Genomic DNA, 22,913 nt, shown 5'->3' with positions numbered 1-22,913 from the left:
GTAAGGAAGGAAAAAATAAACAGATGTTTGTTTACAGACTCAGCTTTTCTGTTAATCACTGAACTAATATATTAGTATAACTTTTAATTTCTGATGACTGCGAACAGATATTCGAGCCCAAGCTGCCTGGACTACATTACACGGTTCTTTTGCATTCTTAGGCTTTGTATCAAAAAAAGAGAATTTTGTTTACTTACCGTAAATTCTTTTTCTTATAGTTCCGTATTGGGAGACCAAGACATTGGGTGTATAGCTTCTGCCTCCGGAGGACACACAAAGTACTACACTAAAAAGTGTAGCTCCTCCCTCTGAGCCTATACACCCCCTGGAGAACCAGATCTAGCCAGTTTAGTGCAAAAGCTGAAGGAGAATAGCCACCCACAAGTAAAACAGAACAAGAACCGGAACAACCGGAGACTCTGTCCATGACAACAGCCGGTGATAACACGCGGAACAAGAAACTGCCAACAGGCAACAGGGAGGGTGCTGGGTCTCCCAATACAGAACTATAAGAAAAAGAATTTACGGTAAGTAAACAAAATTCTCTTTCTTTATCGTTCCTATGGGAGACCCAGACATTGGGACGTCTCAAAGCAGTCCATGGGTGGGAATAAACAGAAAAACTGAGAAGTAGGCAGAACCTAACTTAACAAATGGGCGACAGCCGCCTGAAGGATGCGTCTGCCCAAGCTCGCATCTGCCGAAGCAAGAGCATGCACTTGGTAGTGCTTCGAAAAGGTATGCAGGCTAGTCCAAGTGGCAGCCTGACCTGCTGAGCCGTAGCCTGGTGCCTGAAAGCCCAAGAGGCACCGACAGCTCTGGTCGAGTGTGCCTTGATCCCCGGCGGGGGAGGCACCTGAGAACACTGGTAGGCATCGGAAATGGTCGACCTAATCCAACGGGCTAAGGTTGGCTTAGAAGCAGAGAGACCCTTACGCCGACCTGTGGTTAGCACAAAAAGAGCGGTGCACCGCCTAAGAGCAGCGGTGCGAGACACATAGATCCGGAGCGCCCGCACCAGATCCAGAGTATGCAACGCTTTTTCAAAGCGATGAACAGGAGCCGGACAAAAGGAAGGCAGGGTAATGTCTTGGTTAAGGTGGAAAGGAGAGACCACCTTAGGGAGAAAGTCCGGAGTCGGACGGAGAACCACCTTGTCTTGGTGAAAAACCAAAAAGAAGGGAATTTTGTTACTTACCGTAAATTCCTTTTCTTCTAGCTCTTATTGGGAGACCCAGACGATTGACGATTAGGGGTATAGCTACTGCCCTCCGGAGGCCACACAAAGCACTACACTAAAAAGTGCAAGGCCCCTCCCCTTCTGGCTATACCCCCCCGTGGTATCACGGGTTCTCCAGTTTTCAAGCTTTGTGCGAAGGAGGTCAGACATCCACGCATAGCTCCACAGATTTTAGTCAGCAGTAGCTGCTGACTATTTCGGATGGAAGAAAAGAGGGCCCATATAGGGCCCCCAGCATGCTCCCTTCTCACCCGTGGATGGTGTTGTAAGGTTGAGGTACCTATTGCTGGTACAGGGGCTGGAGCCCCACATCACGGGTTCTCCAGTTTTAGTGCCAAAGCAAGAAGGAGGAAGCCAATAACTGGTTTAAACAAATTAACTCCGAATAACGTCGGAGAACTGAAAAACCGTTCAACATGAACAACATGTGTACCCGCAAACAACAAAAAAATCCCGAAGGACAACAGGGCGGGTGCTGGGTCTCCCAATAAGAGCTAGAAGAAAAGGAATTTACGGTAAGTAACAAAATTCCCTTCTTCTTCAGCGCTCTATTGGGAGACCCAGACGATTGGGACGTCCAAAAGCTGTCCCTGGGTGGGTAAAGAGATACCTCATGTTAGAGCTGCAAAACAGCCCTCCCCTACGGGGGTGTCACTGCCGCCTGCAGGACTCTTCTACCTAAGCTGGCATCCGCCGAAGCATAGGTATGCACCTGATAATGCTTGGTGAAAGTGTGCAGACTCGACCAGGTAGCTGCCTGGCACACTTGTTGAGCCGAAGCCTGGTGTCGTAATGCCCAGGACGCACCCACGGCTCTGGTTGAGTGGGCTTTTAGCCCTGAAGGAACCGGAAGCCCCGCAGAACGGTAAGCCTCTAGAATTGGTTCTTTGATCCATCGAGCCAGGGTGGCTTTAGAAGCCTGCAACCCCTTGCGCGGACCAGCGACAAGGACAAAAAGTGCATCGGAACGGCGCATGGGCGCCGTGCGGGAAATGTAGATTCTGAGTGCTCTCACCAGATCTAGCAAACGTAAGTCCTTTTCATACCGGTGAACCGGATGAGGACAAAAGGAAGGCAAGGATATATCCTGATTAAGATGAAACGAGGATACGACCTTAGGGAGAAACTCCGGAATGGGGCGCAGCACTACCTTGTCCTGGTGGAACACCAGGAAGGGAGCCTTGGATGACAGAGCTGCCAGCTCCGACACTCGCCGAAGCGATGTGATCGCAACAAGAAACGCCACTTTCTGTGACAGGCGAGAAAAGGAAACTTCCTTCAGAGGCTCGAAAGGCGGCTTCTGGAGAGCAACTAGTACCCTGTTCAGATCCCATGGATCTAACGGCCGCCTGTACGGGGGCACAATATGACAGACCCCCTGCAGGAACGTGCGCACCTTAGGAAGACGTGCTAGACGCTTCTGAAAAAACACGGATAGTGCCGAGACTTGCCCTTTAAGGGAGCTGAGCGACAAGCCCTTTTCCAACCCCGATTGCAGGAAGGAAAGAAAGGTAGGCAATGCAAATGGCCAAGGGGATACTCTCTGTGCAGAGCACCAGGATAAGAAAATCTTCCACGTTCTGTGGTAGATCTTAGCAGACGTTGACTTCCTAGCTTGTCTCATTGTGGCTACGACTCCTTGAGATAATCCTGCAGACGCTAGGATCCAGGACTCAATGGCCACACAGTCAGGTTCAGGGCCGCAGAATTCTGATGGAAAAACGGCCCTTGGGACAGTAAGTCTGGTCGGTCTGGCAGTGACCACGGTCGACCGACCGTGAGATGCCACAGATCCGGATACCACGATCTCCTCGGCCAGTCTGGGGCGACGAGTATGACGCGGCTGCAATCGGATCTGATCTTGCGTAACACTCTGGGCAAGAGTGCCAGAGGTGGGAAGACGTATGGGAGCCGAAACTGCGACCAATCTTGAACTAATGCGTCTGCCGCCAGAGCTCTTTGATCGCGCGACCTCGCCATGAATGCCGGAACCTTGTTGTTGTGCCGGGACGCCATTAGGTCGACGTCCGGCACTCCCCATCGGCGACAGATTTCCTGAAACACGTCCGGGTGAAGGGACCACTCCCCTGCGTCCATGCCCTGGCGACTGAGGAAGTCTGCTTCCCAATTTTCTACGCCTGGGATGTGAACCGCGGATATGGTGGAGGCTGTGTCCTCCACCCACATTAGAATGCGCCGGACTTCTTGGAATGCTTGCCGACTGCGCGTCCCTCCTTGGTGATTGATGTATGCCACCGCTGTGGAGTTGTCCGACTGGATTCGGATCTGCTTTCCTTCCAGCCACTGTTGGAAGGCCAGTAGGGCAAGATACACTGCCCTGATTTCCAGAACATTGATCTGAAGGGTGGACTCCTGCGGAGTCCACGTCCCCTGGGCCCTGTGGTGGAGAAACACTGCTCCCCACCCTGACAGACTCGCATCTGTCGTGACCACTGCCCAGGATGGGGGCAGGAAGGATCTTCCCTGAGACAATGAGGTGGGAAGGAGCCACCATTGTAGAGAGTCCTTGGCCGTCTGGGAAAGAGAGACTTTCCTGTCCAGGGACGTTGACTTCCCGTCCCATTGGCGGAGAATGTCCCATTGAAGTGGGCGCAGATGAAACTGCGCAAAGGGAACTGCTTCCATGGCTGCCACCATCTTCCCGAGGAAGTGCATGAGGCGCCGTAAGGGGTGCGACTGGCCTTGAAGGAGGGATTGCACCCCTGTCTGTAGGGACCGCTGCTTGTTCAGCGGAAGCTTCACTCTCGCTGCTCGAGTATGAAACTCCATTCCAAGATACGTTAGCGACTGTGACGGTGACAGATTCGACTTTGGAAAGTTGATGATCCATCCGAACGTCTGTAGAGTCTCCAGCGTAGCATGTAGACTGAGTTGGCATGCCTCTTGAGAGGGTGCCTTGACAAGTAGATCGTCTAGGTAAGGGATCACCGAGTGTCCCTGAGAGTGCAAGACTGCTACCACCGCCGCCATGACCTTGGTGAAGACCCGGGGGGCTGTCGCCAGACCGAATGGCAGAGCTACGAACTGAAGATGGTCGTTTCCTATCACAAAACGTAGAAAACGTTGATGTTCTGTAGCAATTGGCACGTGGAGATAAGCATCTTTGATGTCTATTGAGGCAAGGAAGTCTCCTTGAGACATTGAGGCAACGACAGAGCGGAGGGTTTCCATCCGGAACCGTCTGGCGTGCACATGTTTGTTGAGCAGCTTTAGATCCAGAACAGGACGGAACGAGCCGTCCTTTTTTGGAACCACAAAGAGATTGGAGTAAAACCCTCGCCCTTGTTCCTGAGGCGGTACAGGAACCACTACTCCTTCCGCTCTTAGGGAGTCCACCGCCTGCAGCAGGGCATCTGCTCGGTCTGGATGTGGGGAGGTTCTGAAGAACCGAGCTGGAGGACGAGAACTGAACTCGATTCTGTACCCGCGAGACAAAATGTTTGTCACCCACCGGTCTTTGACCTGTGACGTCCAAATGTCGGAAAAGTGGGAGAGCCTGCCCCCAACCGGAGATGCGGAGGGGGGGGGCTGGAAGTCATGAGGTAGCCGCTTTGGAAGCGGTTCCTCCATTTGCTTTCTTGGGGCGTGCGTGAGCCCGCCAGGAATCTGAGACTCTTTGCGTCCTCTGAGTCCCTTTGGACGAGGAGAATTGTGTCTTGCCCGAACCTCGAAAGGACTGAAACCTCTGCTGCCATTTTTTCTGCTGAGGTTTGCTTGATCTGGGCTGGGGTAAGGAAGAGTCTTTACCCTTGGACTGTTTAATGATGTCAGCCAATGGCTCGCCAAACAGTCTATCTCTAGATAAAGGCAAGCTGGTTAAACATTTTTTGGAACCAGCATCTGCTTTCCAGTCCTTTAACCACAAGGCTCTGCGCAAAACTACCGAATTGGCGGCCGCCATTGAGGTGCGGCTGGTAGATTCTAGGACCGCATTGATAGCGTAAGACGCAAACGCAGACATCTGCGAGGTAAGGGACGCCACTTGCGGCGCCGCTGGATGTATGATAGCATCCACTTTTGCTAAACCAGCTGAAATAGCTTGGAGTGCCCATACGGCTGCGAATGCTGGAGCAAACGACGCGCCGATAGCTTCATAGACAGATTTTAACCAAAGGTCCATCTGTCTGTCATTGGCATCCTTAAGTGAAGCGCCATCCTCCACTGCCACTATGGATCTAGCTGCAAGTTTGGAAATCGGGGGGTCTACTTTTGGACACTGGGTCCAGCGCTTGACCACCTCAGGGGGGAAAGGAAAACGTGTATCCTTAGAACGTTTAGAGAAACGCCTTTCTGGATGAGCGTCGTGTTTCTGGATTGATTCTCTGAAGTCAGAGTGATCCAAGAAAGCACTCAATTTACGCTTGGGATAGAGGAAACGAAACTTCTCCTGCTCTGCAGCTGCCTCCTCTGCAGAAGGAGATGGGGGAGAAATATCCAACAGTCTATTGATGGCTGAGATAAGATCGTTTACCATAGCGTCCCCATCCGGGGTATCCAGATTGAGAGGGGTTCCAGGATAAGACTCCTGATCACTCTCTTCAGACGCATCACAGGGCGACTGATTGCGCTGAGACCCTGAGCAGTGTGATGACGTTGAGGGTCTTTCCCAGCGAGCTCGCTTAGGGTGGCTGGGGCTATCATCTGAGTCATAATACTCAGCCTGGGAAGCCGGGGACCCCCTTGCAGTCTGGACTAATTCCAACTGAGGGGGATTAGAGGACAGAGACCTCGCCGTGTCCATAGACTGAGCCCCAGACATGGATTGCAAAGTTTCAAGGATCTTTGCCATAGTCACAGACATTCCATCAGCAAAAACTGCAAAGTCTGTCCCTGACACCGGGGCAGGACTTACAAGCGTCTCAGCCTGGGTCACTACCCCTCCGGACTCCGGCTGGCGAAGCAGCACCGGATCTGAGCATTGCACACAATGGGGGTCTTTGGAACCTGCTGGTAGAGCAGCCCCACATGCAGCACACGCAGTGTACACAGCCCTAGCCTTGGCAGCCTTGCGTTTTGTGGATGACATGTTGCTGCCTCCTCAGAGCGATCTGGGGTCTAGCCAGGAAGCGACCTTACAGTGCAAGAAATAACTAAATATATATATATCTGGTGACACAGTACACCAATACACACTGAGGCACTAGAGGGGCCAGCTGAAATGCCGCTTACCGCCCGCTTAAGAGCGGGTGTGTGTTCTCCAAAAGCCCCCTAGTCCAGGTCTCCCAGAGCCTTGCGTCCTTCCTCCAGCCAGACTGCATGTAATGGCTGCCGGCGTCCTGGGAGAGGAGGGGGGGCGGGCCCTGGGCGTTCCTGACTAAGAGCGGGAAGCCTGCTTCCCTCTGTGCCTAGTGAGAGGGCTGGAGCATGTAAATCAGGCTCCAGCCCTCGTCGCTGCTGCGAAACAGCGTCTCTCCCCTACCCTGATTGACAGGGTGGGGGCGGGAACGAAGCGGAGCTAGGCCGCAAAAAGCCGGGGACTGGATTTATAAACGCCGCCGCCGTAAAAGCGCGGTCGGCGTGTCCCTGGCGCACCACAAGTCACAGCAGCGCCGCCCGGTCCAGTGGGGGTCGGCGCTGCGTTCCCACAACACAAAGTCCCCCAGTAAACTGTAGGAACACTAACTCCAACGTTACGGTCCCCGGCGCACTACAACACCCAGCCAGCCCGGAGTGTGTCTGTGCCTGCCGGGGACACAGAGTACCTGTATGATGCAGGGCCTTGTCCCTGAATGTACTCCTGCTCCATATCCATCAGGTTCAACTGGGTCTGTGGACGGAGCCCGGCGTCAGAGCTTAGAGGCCGGCAGGATCCCACTTCCACAGAGCCCTACAAGGGGATGTGGAAGGAAAACAGCATGTGGGGCTCCAGCCCCTGTACCAGCAATAGGTACCTCAACCTTACAACACCATCCACGGGTGAGAAGGGAGCATGCTGGGGGCCCTATATGGGCCCTCTTTTCTTCCATCCGAAATAGTCAGCAGCTACTGCTGACTAAAATCTGTGGAGCTATGCGTGGATGTCTGACCTCCTTCGCACAAAGCTTGAAAACTGGAGAACCCGTGATACCACGGGGGGGTATAGCCAGAAGGGGAGGGGCCTTGCACTTTTTAGTGTAGTGCTTTGTGTGGCCTCCGGAGGGCAGTAGCTATACCCCTAATCGTCAATCGTCTGGGTCTCCCAATAGAGCGCTGAAGAAAAGGTGACTCCGAAGAGAGCGCAGCCAAGTCAGAGACTCTGAGGGAAGTTATGGCCACCAGAAAGACCACTTTCTGTGAAAGACGAAACAAAGAAACCTCCCTAAGAGGCTCAAAGGGGGGTTTCTGCAAACATGAGAGGACCAAATTGAGGTCCCAGGGATCCAAGGGCCGCCGATAAGGCGGAATGATGTGAGACGCACCTTGCATGAAGGTGCGGACCTGAGCCAGCCGGGCGAGACGCCGCTGGAACAGCACAGACAGAGCCGAAACTTGTCCCTTGAGAGAATTGAGGGACAGTCCTAGCTGCAGACCGGACTGTAGAAAGGACAGAAGGGTCGGCAAAGAGAATGGCCAAGGAGGATGGCCGGAAGAGTGACACCAGGACAGGAACATTTTCCAAGTCCTGTGATAGATTTTTGCCGAGGAAGACTTCCGGGCCCGAGTCATAGTGGAAATGACCTCAGGAGGAATACCAGAAGCCGTCAAGATCCAAGACTCAAGAGCCACGCTGTCAATCTGAGAGCCGCAGAATTCTGGCGGAAAAATGGACCTTGTGAGAGAAGGTCTGGACGGTCCGGTAGATGCCACGGCATCTCTACGGACAGATGGAGCAGGTCTGGGTACCAAGCCCGCCTGGGCCAGTCCGGGGCAATGAGGATGACCCGACGGCCCTCCATTCTGATCTTGCGCAGGACTCTGGGCAAGAGAGCTAGAGGGGGAAACACGTAGGACAGACGAAACTGGGACCAGTCTTGAACCAGAGCGTCTGCGGCGAAGGCCTGAGGATCGTGGGAGCGAGCCACGTAAACCGGAACCTTGTTGTTGTGACGGGATGCCATTAGGTCCACGTCCGGAGTGCCCCACTTGCGGCAGATCGACTGAAACACTGCCGGATGCAGGGACCACTCGCCACTGTCCACGGTTTGACGGCTGAGATAATCTGCCTCCCAGTTTTCCACGCCTGGGATGTGGACTGCGGATATGGTGGACTTGGAGTCCTCCGTCCATTGAAGGATACGTTGTACCTCCAACATTGCCAGGCGGCTGCGTGTCCCGCCCTGGTGATTGATGTAGGCAACCGCTGTCGCGTTGTCTGACTGGACTCGGATGTGCTTGCCCGCCAATAGGTGGTGAAAAGCTAGGAGAGCCAGGAGCACGGCTCTGGTCTCCAGCACATTGATAGAGAGGGCCGACTCGGACGGAGTCCAAGTGCCCTGTGTTCGGTGGTGGAGACATACCGCTCCCCAGCCGGATAGACTGGCATCCGTGGTGAGGATCACCCAGGACAGAGCCAGGAAGGAGCGTCCCTGAGACAGAGAGAGGGGCCGAAGCCACCACTGAAGAGAGCTCCTGGTCTGTGGCGACAGAGCCACTAACCTGTGCAAGGAGGAAGGCCGCTTGTCCCAACAGCGGAGAATGTCCAGCTGCAGAGGGCGCAGATGGAACTGGGCAAAGGGAACAGCCTCCATTGACGCCACCATCTGACCCAGCACCTGCATCAGACGCCTGAGGGAATAACGGCGGGGCCTCAGCAGAGAGCGCACCGCTAGCCGGAGAGACTGCTGTTTGACTAAGGGCAACTTCACAAGTGCCGGCAGAGTCTCGAACTGCATCCCCAGGTACGTGAGACTCTGAGTCGGAGTCAGAGTGGATTTGGGAAGATTGACCAGCCACCCGAATTGGGCTAGAGTGGCGAGAGTGAGCGAGACACTCCGCTGACAGTCTGCGCTGGATGAAGCCTTGACTAGAAGGTCGTCCAGGTAAGGAATCACTGCCAACCCCTGGAGGTACAGAACCGCAATCACTGCTGCCATGACCTTGGTGAATACCCGAGGGGCCGTGGCTAACCCAAAAGGGGAGAGCCACGAATTGGAAACGTTCCTCTCCGATTGCAAAACGTAGCCAACGCTGGTGTGAAACTTCAATTGGCACATGCAGATAGGCATCTCTGATGTCTATGGATGCCAGGAAATCCCCTTGAGTCATTGAGGCAATGACCGACCGCAGAGATTCCATGCGAAAATGCCGCACCTGAACATGCTTGTTGAGAAGCCTGAGATCCAGGATGGGCCGGAAGGAACCGTCCTTCTTGGGAACTAGGAAGAGATTTGAGTAGAAACCTCTGAACCGTTCCTGGGCGGGAACCGGCACAATTACTCCGTTGGCCTGCAAGGATGCCACGGCCTGCAAGAAGGCGGCGGCCCTGGAACAAGGGGGAGTTGACAGAAAAAATCTGTTTGGCGGGCTGGAAGAGAATTCTATCCTGTAGCCGTGAGATATGATGTCTCTCACCCACTGATCGGAGACGTGTTGAAACCAAGCGTCGCCAAAGTGGGAGAGCCTGCCACCGACTAAGGACGTTGCTGGCGCGGCCAGATAGTCAAGAGGAGGCTGCCTTAGTGGCAGCAGCTCCTGCGGTCTTCTGTGGACGCGCTTTTGGGCGCCAGTTGGATTTTTGGTCCTTGGCTGCGTTAGTGGACGAGGCCGAGGGCTTAGAGGACGACCAATTGGAGGAACGAAAGGAACGAAACGTCGACTGGTTCCTACCCTGGACAGGTTTCCTGGTTTTGGTTTGTGGCATGGAAGTACTCTTCCCGCCAGTAGCTTCCTTAATAATTTCATCCAGCTGTTCACCGAACAGCCGGGACCCAGCAAAAGGGAGCCCAGCAAGGTACTTCTTTGAGGAAGCATCTGCCTTCCACTCTCGAAGCCACAAGATCCTGCGGATAGCGAGGGAATTAGCCGAAGCCACCGCAGTGCGGGGAGAAGCCTCCAGCATGGCAGACATGGCGTAGGATGAAAAAGCGGAAGCTTGGGAAGTTAAGGCAACCATTTCGGGCATAGAGTCCCTGGTGAGGGAATGCATCTCCTCTAGAGAAGCAGAGATGGCCTTGAGAGCCCACACTGCTGCAAAAGATGGGGAGAACGAGGCCCCTGCCGCCTCATATACAGATTTGGCCAGAAGGTCAACCTGGCAGTCAGTGGAATCCTTAAGAGAGGTGCCATCAGCCACAGATACAACGGTCCGGGCTGAGAGTCTAGACACCGGGGGGTCTACCTTTGGTGAATGAGCCCACTCCTTGACCACCTCAGGTGGAAAAGGAAGAAGGGAATTTTGTTACTTACCGTAAATTCCTTTTCTTCTAGCTCTTATTGGGAGACCCAGACGACTGGGGTATAGCTACTGCCCTCTGGAGGCCACACAAAGCACTACATTAAAAGTGCAAGGCCCCTCCCCCTCTGGCTATACCCCCCCGTGGTATCACGGGTTCTCCAGTTTTAGTGCCAAAGCAAGAAGGAGGAAGCCATTAACTGGTTTAAACAAATTAACTCCGAATAACATCGGAGAACTGAAAAACCGTTCAACATGAACAACATGTGTACCCGCAAACAACAAAAAAACATCCCGAAGGACAACAGGGCGGGTGCTGGGTCTCCCAATAAGAGCTAGAAGAAAAGGAATTTACGGTAAGTAACAAAATTCCCTTCTTCTTCAGCGCTCTATTGGGAGACCCAGACGATTGGGACGTCCAAAAGCTGTCCCTGGGTGGGTAAATAAATACCTCATGTTAGAGCTGCAAAACAGCCCTCCCCTACGGGGGTGTCACTGCCGCCTGCAGGACTCTTCTACCTAAGCTGGCATCCGCCGAAGCATAGGTATGCACCTGATAATGCTTGGTGAAAGTGTGCAGACTGGACCAGGTAGCTGCCTGGCACACCTGTTGAGCCGAAGCCTGGTGACGTAATGCCCAGGACGCACCCACGGCTCTGGTTGAGTGGGCTTTTAGCCCTGAAGGAACCGGAAGCCCCGCAGAACGGTAGGCCTCTAGAATTGGTTCTTTGATCCATCGAGCCAGGGTGGCTTTAGAAGCCTGCAACCCCTTGCGCGGACCAGCGACAAGGACAAAAAGTGCATCGGCACGGCGTATGGGCGCCGTGCGGGAAATGTAGATTCTGAGTGCCCTCACCAGATCTAGCAAACGTAAGTCCTTTTCATACCGGTGAACCGGATGAGGACAAAACGAAGGCAAGGAGATATCCTGATTAAGATGAAAAGAGGATACGACCTTAGGAAGAAACTCCGGAATAGGGCGCAGCACAACCTTGTCCTGGTGGAACACCAGGAAGGGAGCCTTGGATGACAGAGCTGCCAGCTCAGACACTCGCCGAAGCGATGTGATCGCAACAAGAAACGCCACTTTCTGCGACAGCCGAGAAAAGGAAACTTCCTTCAGAGGCTCGAAGGGCGGCTTCTGGAGAGCAACTAGTACCCTGTTCAGATCCCATGGATCTAACGGTCGCTTGTACGGGGGCACAATATGACAGACCCCCTGCAGGAACGTGCGCACCTTAGGAAGACGTGCTAGACGCTTCTGAAAAAACACGGATAGTGCCGAAACTTGCCCTTTAAGGGAGCTGAGCGACAAGCCCTTTTCTAACCCCGATTGCAGGAAGGAAAGAAACTTGGGTAATGCAAATGGCCAGGGAGACACTCCCTGAGTAGAGCACCAGGATAAGAAAATCTTCCACGTCCTGTGGTAGATCTTAGCAGAATTCGACTTTCTAGCTTGTCTCATTGTGGCAACCACTCCTTGAGATAATCCTGCAGATGCTAGGATCCATGACTCAATGGCCACACAGTCAGGTTCAGGGCCGCAGAATTCTGATGGAAAAACGGCCCTTGGGACAGTAAGTCTGGTCGGTCTGGCAGTGACCACGGTCGACCGATCGTGAGATGCCACAGATCCGGATACCACGACCTCCTCGGCCAGTTTGGAGCGACGAGTATGATGCGGCTGCACTCGGATCTGATCTTGCGTAGCACTCTGGGCAAGAGCGCCAGAGGCGGAAACACGTAAGGGAGCTGAAACTGCGACCAATCTTGAACCAAGGCGTCTGCCGCCAGAGCTCTTTGATCGCGCGACCTCGCCATGAATGCCGGGACCTTGTTGTTGTGCCGGGATGCCATTAGGTCGACGTCCGGCACACCCCAGCGGCGACAGATTTCCTGAAACACGTCCGGGTGAAGGGACCATTCCCCTGCGTCCATGCCCTGGCGACTGAGGAAGTCTGCTTCCCAGTTTTCTACGCCTGGGATGTGAACCGCGGATATGGTGGATGCTCTGTCCTCCACCCACATTAGAATGCGCCGGACTTCTTGGAAGGCTTGCCGACTGCGCGTCCCTCCTTGGTGGTTGATGTATGCCACCGCTGTGGAGTTGTCCGATTGGATTCGGATCTGCTTTCCTTCCAGCCACTGCTGGAAGGCTAGTAGGGCAAGATACACTGCTCTGATTTCCAGAACATTGATCTGAAGGGTGGACTCCTGCGGAGTCCACGTCCCCTGAGCCCTGTGGTGGAGAAACACTGCTCCCCACCCCGACAGACTCGCATCTGTCGTAACTACTGCCCAGGATGGGGGCAGGAAGGATCTTCCCTGAGATAATGAGGTGGGAAGGAGCCACCATTGTAGAGAGTCCTTGGCCGTCTGGGAAAGCGAGACTTTCCTGTCCAGGGACGTTGACTTCCCGTCCCATTGGCGGAGAATGTCCCATTGAAGTGGGCGCAGATGAAACTGCGCAAAGGGAACTGCTTCCATGGCTGCCACCATCTTCCCTAGGAAATGCATGAGACGCCGCAAGGGATGCAACTGGCCCTGCAGGAGAGATTGCACCCCTGTCTGTAGTGACCGCTGCTTGTTCAGCGGCAGCTTCACTATCGCTGCTAGAGAATGAAACTCCATGCCAAGATACGTTAGTGACTGAGTCGGTGACAGGATCGACTTTGGAAAGTTGATGATCCATCCGAAAGACTGTAGAGTCTCCAGCGTAGCATTCAGGCTGTGCTGACATGCCTCCTGAGAGGGAGCTTTGACCAATAAGTCGTCTAGGTAAGGGATCACCGAGTGTCCCTGAGAGTGCAAGACTGCTACCACCGCCGCCATGACCTTGGTGAAGACCCGTGGGGCTGTCGCCAGACCAAACGGAAGAGCTACGAACTGAAAATGGTCGTCTCCTATCACAAAACGTAGAAAACGTTGATGTTCTGTAGCAATTGGCACGTGGAGATAAGCATCTTTGATGTCTATTGAGGCAAGGAAGTCTCCTCTGGACATTGAGGCAATGACAGAGCGGAGGGTTTCCATCCGGAACCTCCTGGCGTGCACATGTTTGTTGAGCCGTTTTAGGTCCAGAACAGGACGGAACGAGCCGTCCTTTTTTGGAACCACAAAGAGATTGGAGTAAAACCCTTGCCCTTGTTCCTGAGGAGGGACTGGGATCACCACTCCTTCCGCTTTTAGGGAATCCACCGCCTGCAGCAGAGCATCTGCTCGGTCTGGATGTGGGGAGGTTCTGAAGAACCGAGCTGGAGGACGAGAATTGAACTCGATTCTGTACCCGCGAGACAAAATGTCCGTCACCCACCGGTCTTTGACCTGTGACATCCAAATGCCGGAAAAGCGGGAGAGCCTGCCCCCGACCGGCGATGCGGAGGGGGGGGGCTGGAAGTCATGAGGTAGCCGCTTTGGAAGCGGTACCTCCATTTGCTTTCTTGGGGCGTGTGTGAGTCCGCCACGAATCTGAGTTTCTTTGCGTCCTCTGAGTCCCTTTGGACGAGGTAAATGGTGTCTTGCCCGAACCTCGAAAGGACTGAAACCTCTGCTGCCACTTTTTCTGCTGAGGTTTGGATGTTCTGGGTTGTGGTAAAGAGGAGTCTTTACCCTTGGACTGCTTAATGATGTCAGCCAATGGCTCGCCAAACAGTCTCTCTCTAGACAAAGGCAAACTGGTTAAACATTTTTTGGAACCAGCATCTGCTTTCCAGTCCTTTAACCACAAGGCTCTGCGCAAAACTACCGAATTGGCGGACGCCATTGAGGTGCGACTGGTAGATTCTAGGACCGCATTGATAGCGTAAGACGCAAACGCCGACATCTGCGTGGTAAGGTGCGCCACTTGCGGCACTGCTGGATGCATGATAGCATCCACTTTTGCTAAGCCAGCTGAAATAGCCTGGAGTGCCCATACGGCTGCGAATGCCGGAGCAAACGACGCGCCGATAGCTTCATAGACAGATTTTAACCAAAGGTCCATCTGTCTGTCATTGGCATCTTTAAGTGAAGCGCCATCCTCCACTGCAACTATGGATCTAGCTGCAAGTTTGGAAATCGGGGGGTCTACCTTTGGACACTGTGTCCAGCGCTTGACCACCTCAGGGGGGAAAGGGAAACGCGTATCTTTAGATCGTTTAGAGAAACGCCTTTCTGGGTGAGCGTCGTGCTTCTGGATTGATTCTCTGAAGTCAGAGTGATCCAAGAAAGCACTCAATTTACGCTTGGGATAGAGGAAACGAAACTTCTCCTGCTCCGCAGCCGCCTCTTCTGCTGAAGGGGCTGGGGGAGAAATATCCAACAGCCTATTGATGGCTGAGATAAGGTCGTTTACCATGGCATCCCCATCCGGGGTATCCAGGTTGAGAGGGGTTCCAGGAGTGGATTCCTGATCACTCTCATCAGACACATCACAGGGAGACTGATTGCGCTGAGACCCTGAGCAGTGTGAAGACGTCGAGGGTCTTTCCCAGCGAGCTCGCTTAGGGTGGCTGGGGCCATCATCTGAGTCATAATCCTCGGCCTGTGAAGCCGGGGACCCCCCTGTGGGCTGGATACATTCCAAGTAAGGGGGACCTGAGGACAGAGGCCTCGCCTTGCCCAGAGACTGAGCCCCATGCATAGATTGCAAGGTTTCAAGGATTTTTGCCATAGACACAGACATATTATCTGCAAAAACTGCAAAGTCTGTCCCTGTCACCGGGGCAGAACTGACAAGCGTCTCAGCCTGGGTCGCTACCTCTCCTGACTCCGGCTGGCGAAGCAGCACCGGGTCGGAGCATTGCACACAATGGGCGTCATCGGAGCCTGCTGGTAGATTAGCCCCACATGCAGCACACGCAGTATACACAGCCCTTTTTGCCTTGGCCGCCTTGCGTTTTGAGGATGACATGTTGCTGCTTCCACAGAGCGATCTGGGATATGCAGCCAGAAGCAACCTCACAGTGCAAGAAATACAATATCTATATATCTGTACACAGTACACCGATACACTGTGAGGCACTAGAGGGACCAGCACAGACAAATCGCTTACCGCCCGCTTAAAAAAGCGGGTGTGTGTTCGCCAGATAGCCCCTAGTCCAGGTCTCCCAGAGCCTTGCGTCCTTCCTCCAGCCAGGCATGCATGTAATGGCTGCCGGCATCTCGAGAGAGGAAGGGGGGCGGGCCCTGGGCGTTCCTGGCCAAGAGCGGGAAGCCTGCTTCCCTCTGTGCCAAGTGAGAGGGCTGGAGCATGTAAATCAGGCTCCAGCCCTCGTCGCTGCTAGCGAACAGCGTCTCTCCCCTACCCTGAATGACAGGGTGGGGGCGGGAACGAATCGGAGCTGCCGGCGTCCTAGGCCCAAAAAGCCGGGGACTAAATTTATAACCGCCGCCGCCGTAAAAGCGCGGACGGCGGATCCCCGGCGCACCACAAGTCACAGCAGCGCCGCCCGATCCAGAGGGGGTCGGCGCTGCGTTCCCATACACAAAAAAGTCCCCCAGTAATCTGTAGGGACACCAACTCCACGTTGCGGTCCCCGGCGCACTACAACACCCAGCCAGCCCGGAGTGTGTCTGTGCCTGCCGGGGACACAGAGTACCTGTATGATGCAGGGCCTGTCCCTGATCGTACTCCTGCTCCGTCTCCATCAGGTTCTAATGGGTCTGTGGATGGAGCCCGGCATCAGAGCTGAGAGGCCGGCAGGATCCCACTTCCACAGAGCCCTACCAGGGGATGTGGAAGGAAAACAGCATGTCAGGCTCCAGCCCTGTACCAGCAATAGGTACCTCAACCTTACAACACCATCCAGGGGTGAGAAGGGAGCATGCTGGGGACACTATATGTGTCCTCTTTTCTTCCATCCGAAACAGTCAGCAGCTACTGCTGACTAAAATCTGTGGAGCTATGCATGGAATGTCTGACCTCCTTCGCACACAAAGCTAAAACTGGAGAACCCGTGATACCACGGGGGGGTATAGCCAGAGGGGGAGGGGCCTTGCACTTTTAATGTAGTGCTTTGTGTGGCCTCCAGAGGGCAGTAGCTATACCCCAGTCGTCTGGGTCTCCCAATAGAGCGCTGAAGAAAACGGTCATCAGAACCACGCTTTGGGAAGCGTTTGTCAGGACAGGCCCTGGGCTTGGTCACAGCAGCCTGAAAAATGGAGTGGTTAAAGAACACACTCTTTGTCCTCTTAGGCAAGGTAAACTGGTGCTTTTCTGCCAGAGAGGGTTGCTCCTCTGATACTGGTGGATTGAGGTCCAGAACCGAATTAATGGACGCAATCAAATCACTAACATCTGAGTCACTTTCGGACAGATCAATGGGGCACATGGAGGTAGCCTCCGAGCCCCCTGTCAAGGCATCCTCCTCGTCCCGCGAGTCAGCTTCTGAAACAGAGCCGCGGGACGAAGAAGGGGAGGGAGCCCTACGTCTCCTCTTAGGGGGACGGGGTCTGGGACCAGATGAAGAATCCTCTGTGAGCTCCGCTGAGAGAGCCCTAGCAGCAGAGGCACCCTCTGAAGGGGGCTGATACATGTTCAGCAAAGTCCGGCACAGCTGTCCCATGGAGTCGGCAAAAGACTGGGAGATTGACCTAGATAAGGATTCTACCCAAGCCGGGGGTTCAGCCACCGGAGCCGGAGCAGCCGGAGGGACCACTGTGGGTGCGATTCCAGGCTGAGGCATTGTCAGGTTAGAGCAGGCATCACAATGTGGATATGTGCTCGGTTCAGGCAGCACGAGCTTACATGCAGTGCATACTGAGTACAGCCTTGCTCCTTGTGTAAGACATGCTGCTGGAGTGGGGGCTCTGAGCCAGAATGACCCCCAGAGAGTATATAAGAAGGTCCACAACCGGAGGTTTGTGTGCCCTCCAGATCCCACAGCCGGACCCCCAATCAGCTTAGCAGGGATGCTGCAGCCAGCGCTGATCACAGAGAAAAACGCTGATAAAATGGCGCCGGAGCGAGGAGAGGGGGCGGGACCAGCTCTGAGAGCGGGATCTGGAGGGCCAAGGAGATTTACAGAGGAGGGGACATGTACCCAGAGAGGAGTGTCCCTCCCCTGTGCCGAACGGCCGCTGGGCGGAGCCGCACTGTCCCTCTGCATGATTGACATGCGAGGGCAGTGAAAATCGAAAGTAGGCCTCCGGCGAAGCCGGGGCCCAAATTTGAGCAATGCGGCCGGCGCGCAGGCACCATCGGCGCGGTTCTCAGGCGACAGCCAGAGAACCGGCCGGAAATGTCAGAAAACTCACTCAGCACACTCTCCCACCATAATAAAGTACAAGGGACCCCCATATATACACACGTCTCAGGTACTTAGCTTGCTGAGACGCAGGGTTCCAAGTCCCTGGGGATGAGTGCTCCGTCCAGCAGGATCCTGAAGGGCTGCGGATGGAGACCGGTCTCCTGCAAAGCATGGAGGACCGTGCTGGCTCCCACTTCAAGCCAGAGCCCGAGGGATGGTGAAGGAGCGCGGCATGTAAGGCTCCAGCCTTGGAATCAACCTTAACAGCACCGCCGACACAGTGGGGTGAGAAGGGACATGCCGGGAGTCCAGGTTTGGACCCGCTTTTCTTCAAACTCTTTCCAAAAATGAAAAATCAGATGAGAATGCATGTGTGGATGTGTGCCTCCTGAACACAAAGCGATAAACTGGCTAGATCTGGTTCTCCAGGGGGTGTATAGGCTCAGAGGGAGGAGCGACACTTTTTAGTGTAGTACTTTGTGTGTCCTCCGGAGGCAGAAGCTATACACCCAATGTCTGGGTCTCCCATAGGAACGATAAAGAAACAGCATTTTTTGATGTCTCTCCACAAATTCTCAAATCAGATTGAGGTCGGAGGATTGGGCCGGCCGCTTTATGCCAATCTTGTTGGTCTGGAACTAGGATGTTGCCCACTTGCTGGTGTGTTTGGGATTGTAGTCCAGCTCCAGACACCCATTTTCAAGGGCATTTCTTCTTCAGTATAAGGCAACATGACCTCATAGTATTTTAATATATTGAGACTTGTCCATGGCACCTGGTATGTGATAAATTTGCCCAACTTTAAAGTATCAGAAACCTCCCCACCCATTCTGCTTGCAACTCCTGGTTTTATAGTCCAGAGTCTGTGGCTGACTTCAGTGTTTATGGGTCGTGACAAACTGTCCACGGCCTTAGATCCAATAAGAAAATCTTGCTCATTGGGTTCAGAGAATGTTTCACTTCTCTTTAGACTCAATGTTTTCTTTGGCAAACTAACCTTTTCAACACTCTGAGTGTGCTAATATGCTAATGAATGTGTTAGAGGATGGTCGTGCTCACATCTGTTACCATCGTGTCCCACTCCTGGATTTCGGTCACTGCACATGATCCCGGACTTTCGGTCATTCACACGGAAGCCAGCACTCGTACACCCGGCTTCATAGTGCACATGACCGAAAGTTCGGGATCATGCGCAGTGACCGAAATCCAGGAGTCGAACGCGATGGCAGCAGAGAGGGGAGCGCCACAATCCTCTGTCGCTGCGCGTTCATTAGAATGTTAGCACATCCACAGGGGCATACTAACATGCTAAGGGGGCCGACTAGCCAAGGCAAGTAACAACCTTGCAACTAGTTGCTGGCTTCATTAGCATATCATATGGGATCTTTAGAAATATTTTTTCTAAAGATCCTTTTATCTATGCTACCAGATACAGGGGGGGTTAGGCAGGGATTAGCAATATGCACCCAGAACTGCTCGTGTATCTGGGTACATATTATACCTGACAGGTTCCCTTTAAGTACCGGATACAGACATTGTTAAAGTAACAAAGGTCGCCCATAAGTGGAGCTGCTCACCTCATGATCTCACCCACCAAAGATTTCATTCCATATTCTGTTGCCCAAAGCGTCACAGCGTGGACAAGTACTGGAGCCAGATGGTCAAAGTGCTGCAGAAGCTGGATAACCTTCACGCTGACACCTAAAGACAAAAGACGTGAGATGGTGCCAATGGATTTGCAGGACCCGATCAGTAATGAGTGTCTGTCACACCTCAAAAACTGTCCCCTGCCACCTTGTATGCATGGGGGTGTTTTATTTTTACTAGCCGGCCTGGCATGGCCATCACTGACTTGTGTCCTGGCTTCAGGGTGAATAATAAAGAGCTGCAGGTGCCCGTTGGGGCTCTCAGAGCTCCCATTCGATGGGCACAGATTACTGGCAGCAGGACTGTCAAGAGAGTCGATTTGCTTCAATTCTACTCGAATCATGAAAAGCAACAAATACTTTGACTTCAGTTAAAGCCAATGCCAGGAGGATCAACATTTGATATATGAGTAAGGATGTGTTAGATCCGCAATGCGTCGTCATCTGATTCCCTTTTAATGGAGTCCTAACCATGGAATTTTAAAGAAGGGAATTTTGTTTACTTACCGTAAATTCCTTTTCTTCTAGCTCTAATTGGGAGACCCAGACAATTGGGTGTATAGGCTATGCCTCCGGAGGCCGCACAAAGTATTACACTAAAAGTGTAAAGCCCCTCCCCTTCTGCCTATACACCCCCCGTGCTCCCACGGGCTCCTCAGTTTTGGTGCAAAAGCAAGAAGGAGGAAAAAGAATTATAAACTGGTTTAAAGTAACTTCAATCCGAAGGAATATCGGAGAACTGAAACCATTCAACATGAACAACATGTGTACACAAAAAAACAGGGGCGGGTGCTGGGTCTCCCAATTAGAGCTAGAAGAAAAGGAATTTACGGTAAGTAAACAAAATTCCCTTCTTTGTCGCTCTATTGGGAGACCCAGACAATTGGGACGTCCAAAAGCAGTCCCTGGGTGGGTAAAATAATACCTCGTAAGAGAGCCGTAAAACGGCCTCTTCCTACAGGTGGGCAACCGCCGCCTGAAGGACTCGCCTACCTAGGCTGGCATCTGCCGAAGCATAGGTATGCACCTGATAGTGCTTCGTGAAAGTGTGCAGGCTCGACCAGGTAGCCGCCTGACACACCTGCTGAGCCGTAGCCTGGTGCCTCAAAGCCCAGGACGCGCCCACAACTCTGGTAGAATGGGCCTTCAGCCCTGAGGGAACCGGAAGCCCAGCCGAACGGTAAGCTTCGATAATTGGCTCCTTGATCCACCGAGCCAGGGTTGATTTGGAAGCCTGTGACCCTTTACGCTGGCCAGCGACAAGGACAAAGAGTGCATCCGAGCGGCGCAGGGGCGCCGTACGAGAAATGTAGAGTCTGAGTGCTCTCACCAGATCTAACAAGTGCAAATCCTTTTCACATTGGTGAACTGGATGAGGACAAAAAGAAGGTAAGGAGATATCCTGATTGAGATGAAAGGGGGATACCACCTTAGGGAGAAATTCCGGAACCGGACGCAGAACCACCTTGTCCTGGTGAAAAACCAGGAAAGGGGCTTTGCATGACAGCGCTGCTAGCTCAGACACTCTCCGAAGAGAGGTGACTGCTACTAGGAAGACCACTTTCTGCGAAAGGCGTGAGAGAGAAATATCCCTCATTGGCTCGAATGGTGGTTTCTGAAGAACCATCAGCACCCTGTTCAGATCCCAGGGTTCTAACGGCCGCTTGTAAGGAGCGACGATGTGACAAACCCCCTGCAGGAACGTGCGTACCTGTGGAAGTCTGGCTAGGCGCTTCTGGAAAGAAGGGAATTTTGTACTTACCGTAAATTCCTTTTCTTCTAGCTCTTATTGGGAGACCCAGACAATTGGGTGTATAGCTACTGCCTCCGGAGGTCACACAAAGTATTACACTAAAAAGTGTAAGGCCCCTCCCCTTCTGGCTATACACCCCCCGTGGGATCACGGGCTTACTCAGTTTTAGTGCCAAAGCAAGAAGGAGGAAAGCCAATAACTGGTTTAAACAAATTCACTCCGAATAACATCGGAGAACTGCAAACCGTTCAACATGAATAACATGTGTACCCGCAACAAACCAAGAATCCCGAAGGACAACAGGGCGGGTGCTGGGTCTCCCAATAAGAGCTAGAAGAAAAGGAATTTACGGTAAGTACAAAATTCCCTTCTTCTTCAGCGCTCTATTGGGAGACCCAGACAATTGGGACGTTCAAAAGCTGTCCCTGGGTGGGTAAATAAATACCTCTTGATAGGGCTGCAAGACAGCGCTCCCCTACGGGGAGGCCACTGCCGCCTGCAGTACTCTTCTACCTAGGCCGGCATCCGCCGAAGCATAGGTATGCACCTGATAATGTTTGGTGAAAATGTGCAGACTCGACCAGGTAGCTGCCTGGCACACCTGTTGAGCCGTAGCCTGGTGGCGTAATGCCCAGGACACACCCACGGCTCTGGTTGAATGGGCCTTCAGCCCTGATGGAACCGGAAGCTCAGCAGAACGGTAGGCTTCAAGAATTGGTTCTTTGAGCCATCGAGCCATGTTGGCTTTAGAAGCCTGCAATCCCTTGCGCGTACCAGCGACAAGGACAAACAGTGCATCAGATCGGCGCATAGGCGCCGTGCGGGAAAAGTAGATTCTGAGTCCTCTGACCAGATCTAACAAATGTAAACCCGTTTCAAACCGGTGAGTCGGATGAGGACAAAATGAAGGTAATGATATATCCTGATTAAGCTGAAACGCGGATACTACCTTAGGGAGAAACTCCTGAATGGAGCGCAACACTACCTAGTCCTGGTGAAACACCAGGAAGGGAGCCTGATATGACAGAGCTGCCAGCTCATACACTCGCCGAAGAAACGTGATCGCCCTAGAAAAGCCACTTTCTGTGACAGGCGAGAAAGGGGAAACTCCCATCAGAGGCTCGAAAGGCGGCTTCTGGAGAGCAACGAGTACCTCGTTCAGATCCCATGGATCTAACGGCCGCTCGTACGGGGGCACAATATGACACTCCCTGTAGCAACGTGCGCACCTTAGGAAGACGTGCTAGACGCTTCTGAAACAACACGGATAGTGCCGAGACTTGCCCTTAAAGGGAGCCGAGCGACCAACCGTTTTCCCGACCAGAGTGCAGGAGGGCAGGCAAAGTAGGCAAAGCCGATGGCCAGGGATACACTCCCTGAGCAAAACACCAAGATAAGAATATCTTCCACGAGTTGTGGAATATCTTGGCAAACCGCGGCTGGCGAGCCCGTCTCATTGTGACCCTGACGTAATGCTCACAGTCGACTGACGGTGAGATGCCACAGATCTCGGTACCACAACCTCCTCGGCCAGTCTGGGGCGACGAGAATAGTGCGGCAGCAATCGGAAGCTGGAACTGCGACCAATCTTGAGCCAAGGCGCCTGTCGCCAGAGCTCCCGCCATGAAAATCGAGACCTTGTAGTTGCCGAGACGCCATGATGTCGACGTCCGTCCTCATCCCGCGGCTACCGATTTCTTGAAGCCAAACGGGA

The 22,913-nt window shown here is 53.4% G+C and overlaps 1 protein-coding gene across 3 annotated transcripts in view; it reads right to left on the bottom strand.

The window, feature by feature from the left end:
- Window positions 1-22,913, bottom strand: part of NCAPD2 (non-SMC condensin I complex subunit D2) — a 164,067-nt gene that overhangs the window by 98,843 nt on the left and 42,311 nt on the right. For all 3 annotated transcript variants that reach the window (XM_075348321.1, XM_075348320.1, XM_075348322.1), the window contains exon 8: window positions 19,378-19,501. In XM_075348321.1, coding sequence (XP_075204436.1) covers window positions 19,378-19,501 — 124 coding nt within the window. The remainder of the gene's footprint in view (window positions 1-19,377; window positions 19,502-22,913) is intronic.

This window comes from Anomaloglossus baeobatrachus, chromosome 5, assembly GCF_048569485.1.
Source record: "Anomaloglossus baeobatrachus isolate aAnoBae1 chromosome 5, aAnoBae1.hap1, whole genome shotgun sequence".
Classification (NCBI taxonomy): Eukaryota; Metazoa; Chordata; class Amphibia; order Anura; family Aromobatidae; genus Anomaloglossus; species Anomaloglossus baeobatrachus.
The sequence above is the reverse complement of the archived record's forward strand: the minus strand, read 5'-3'. Positions and strand labels throughout refer to the sequence as shown.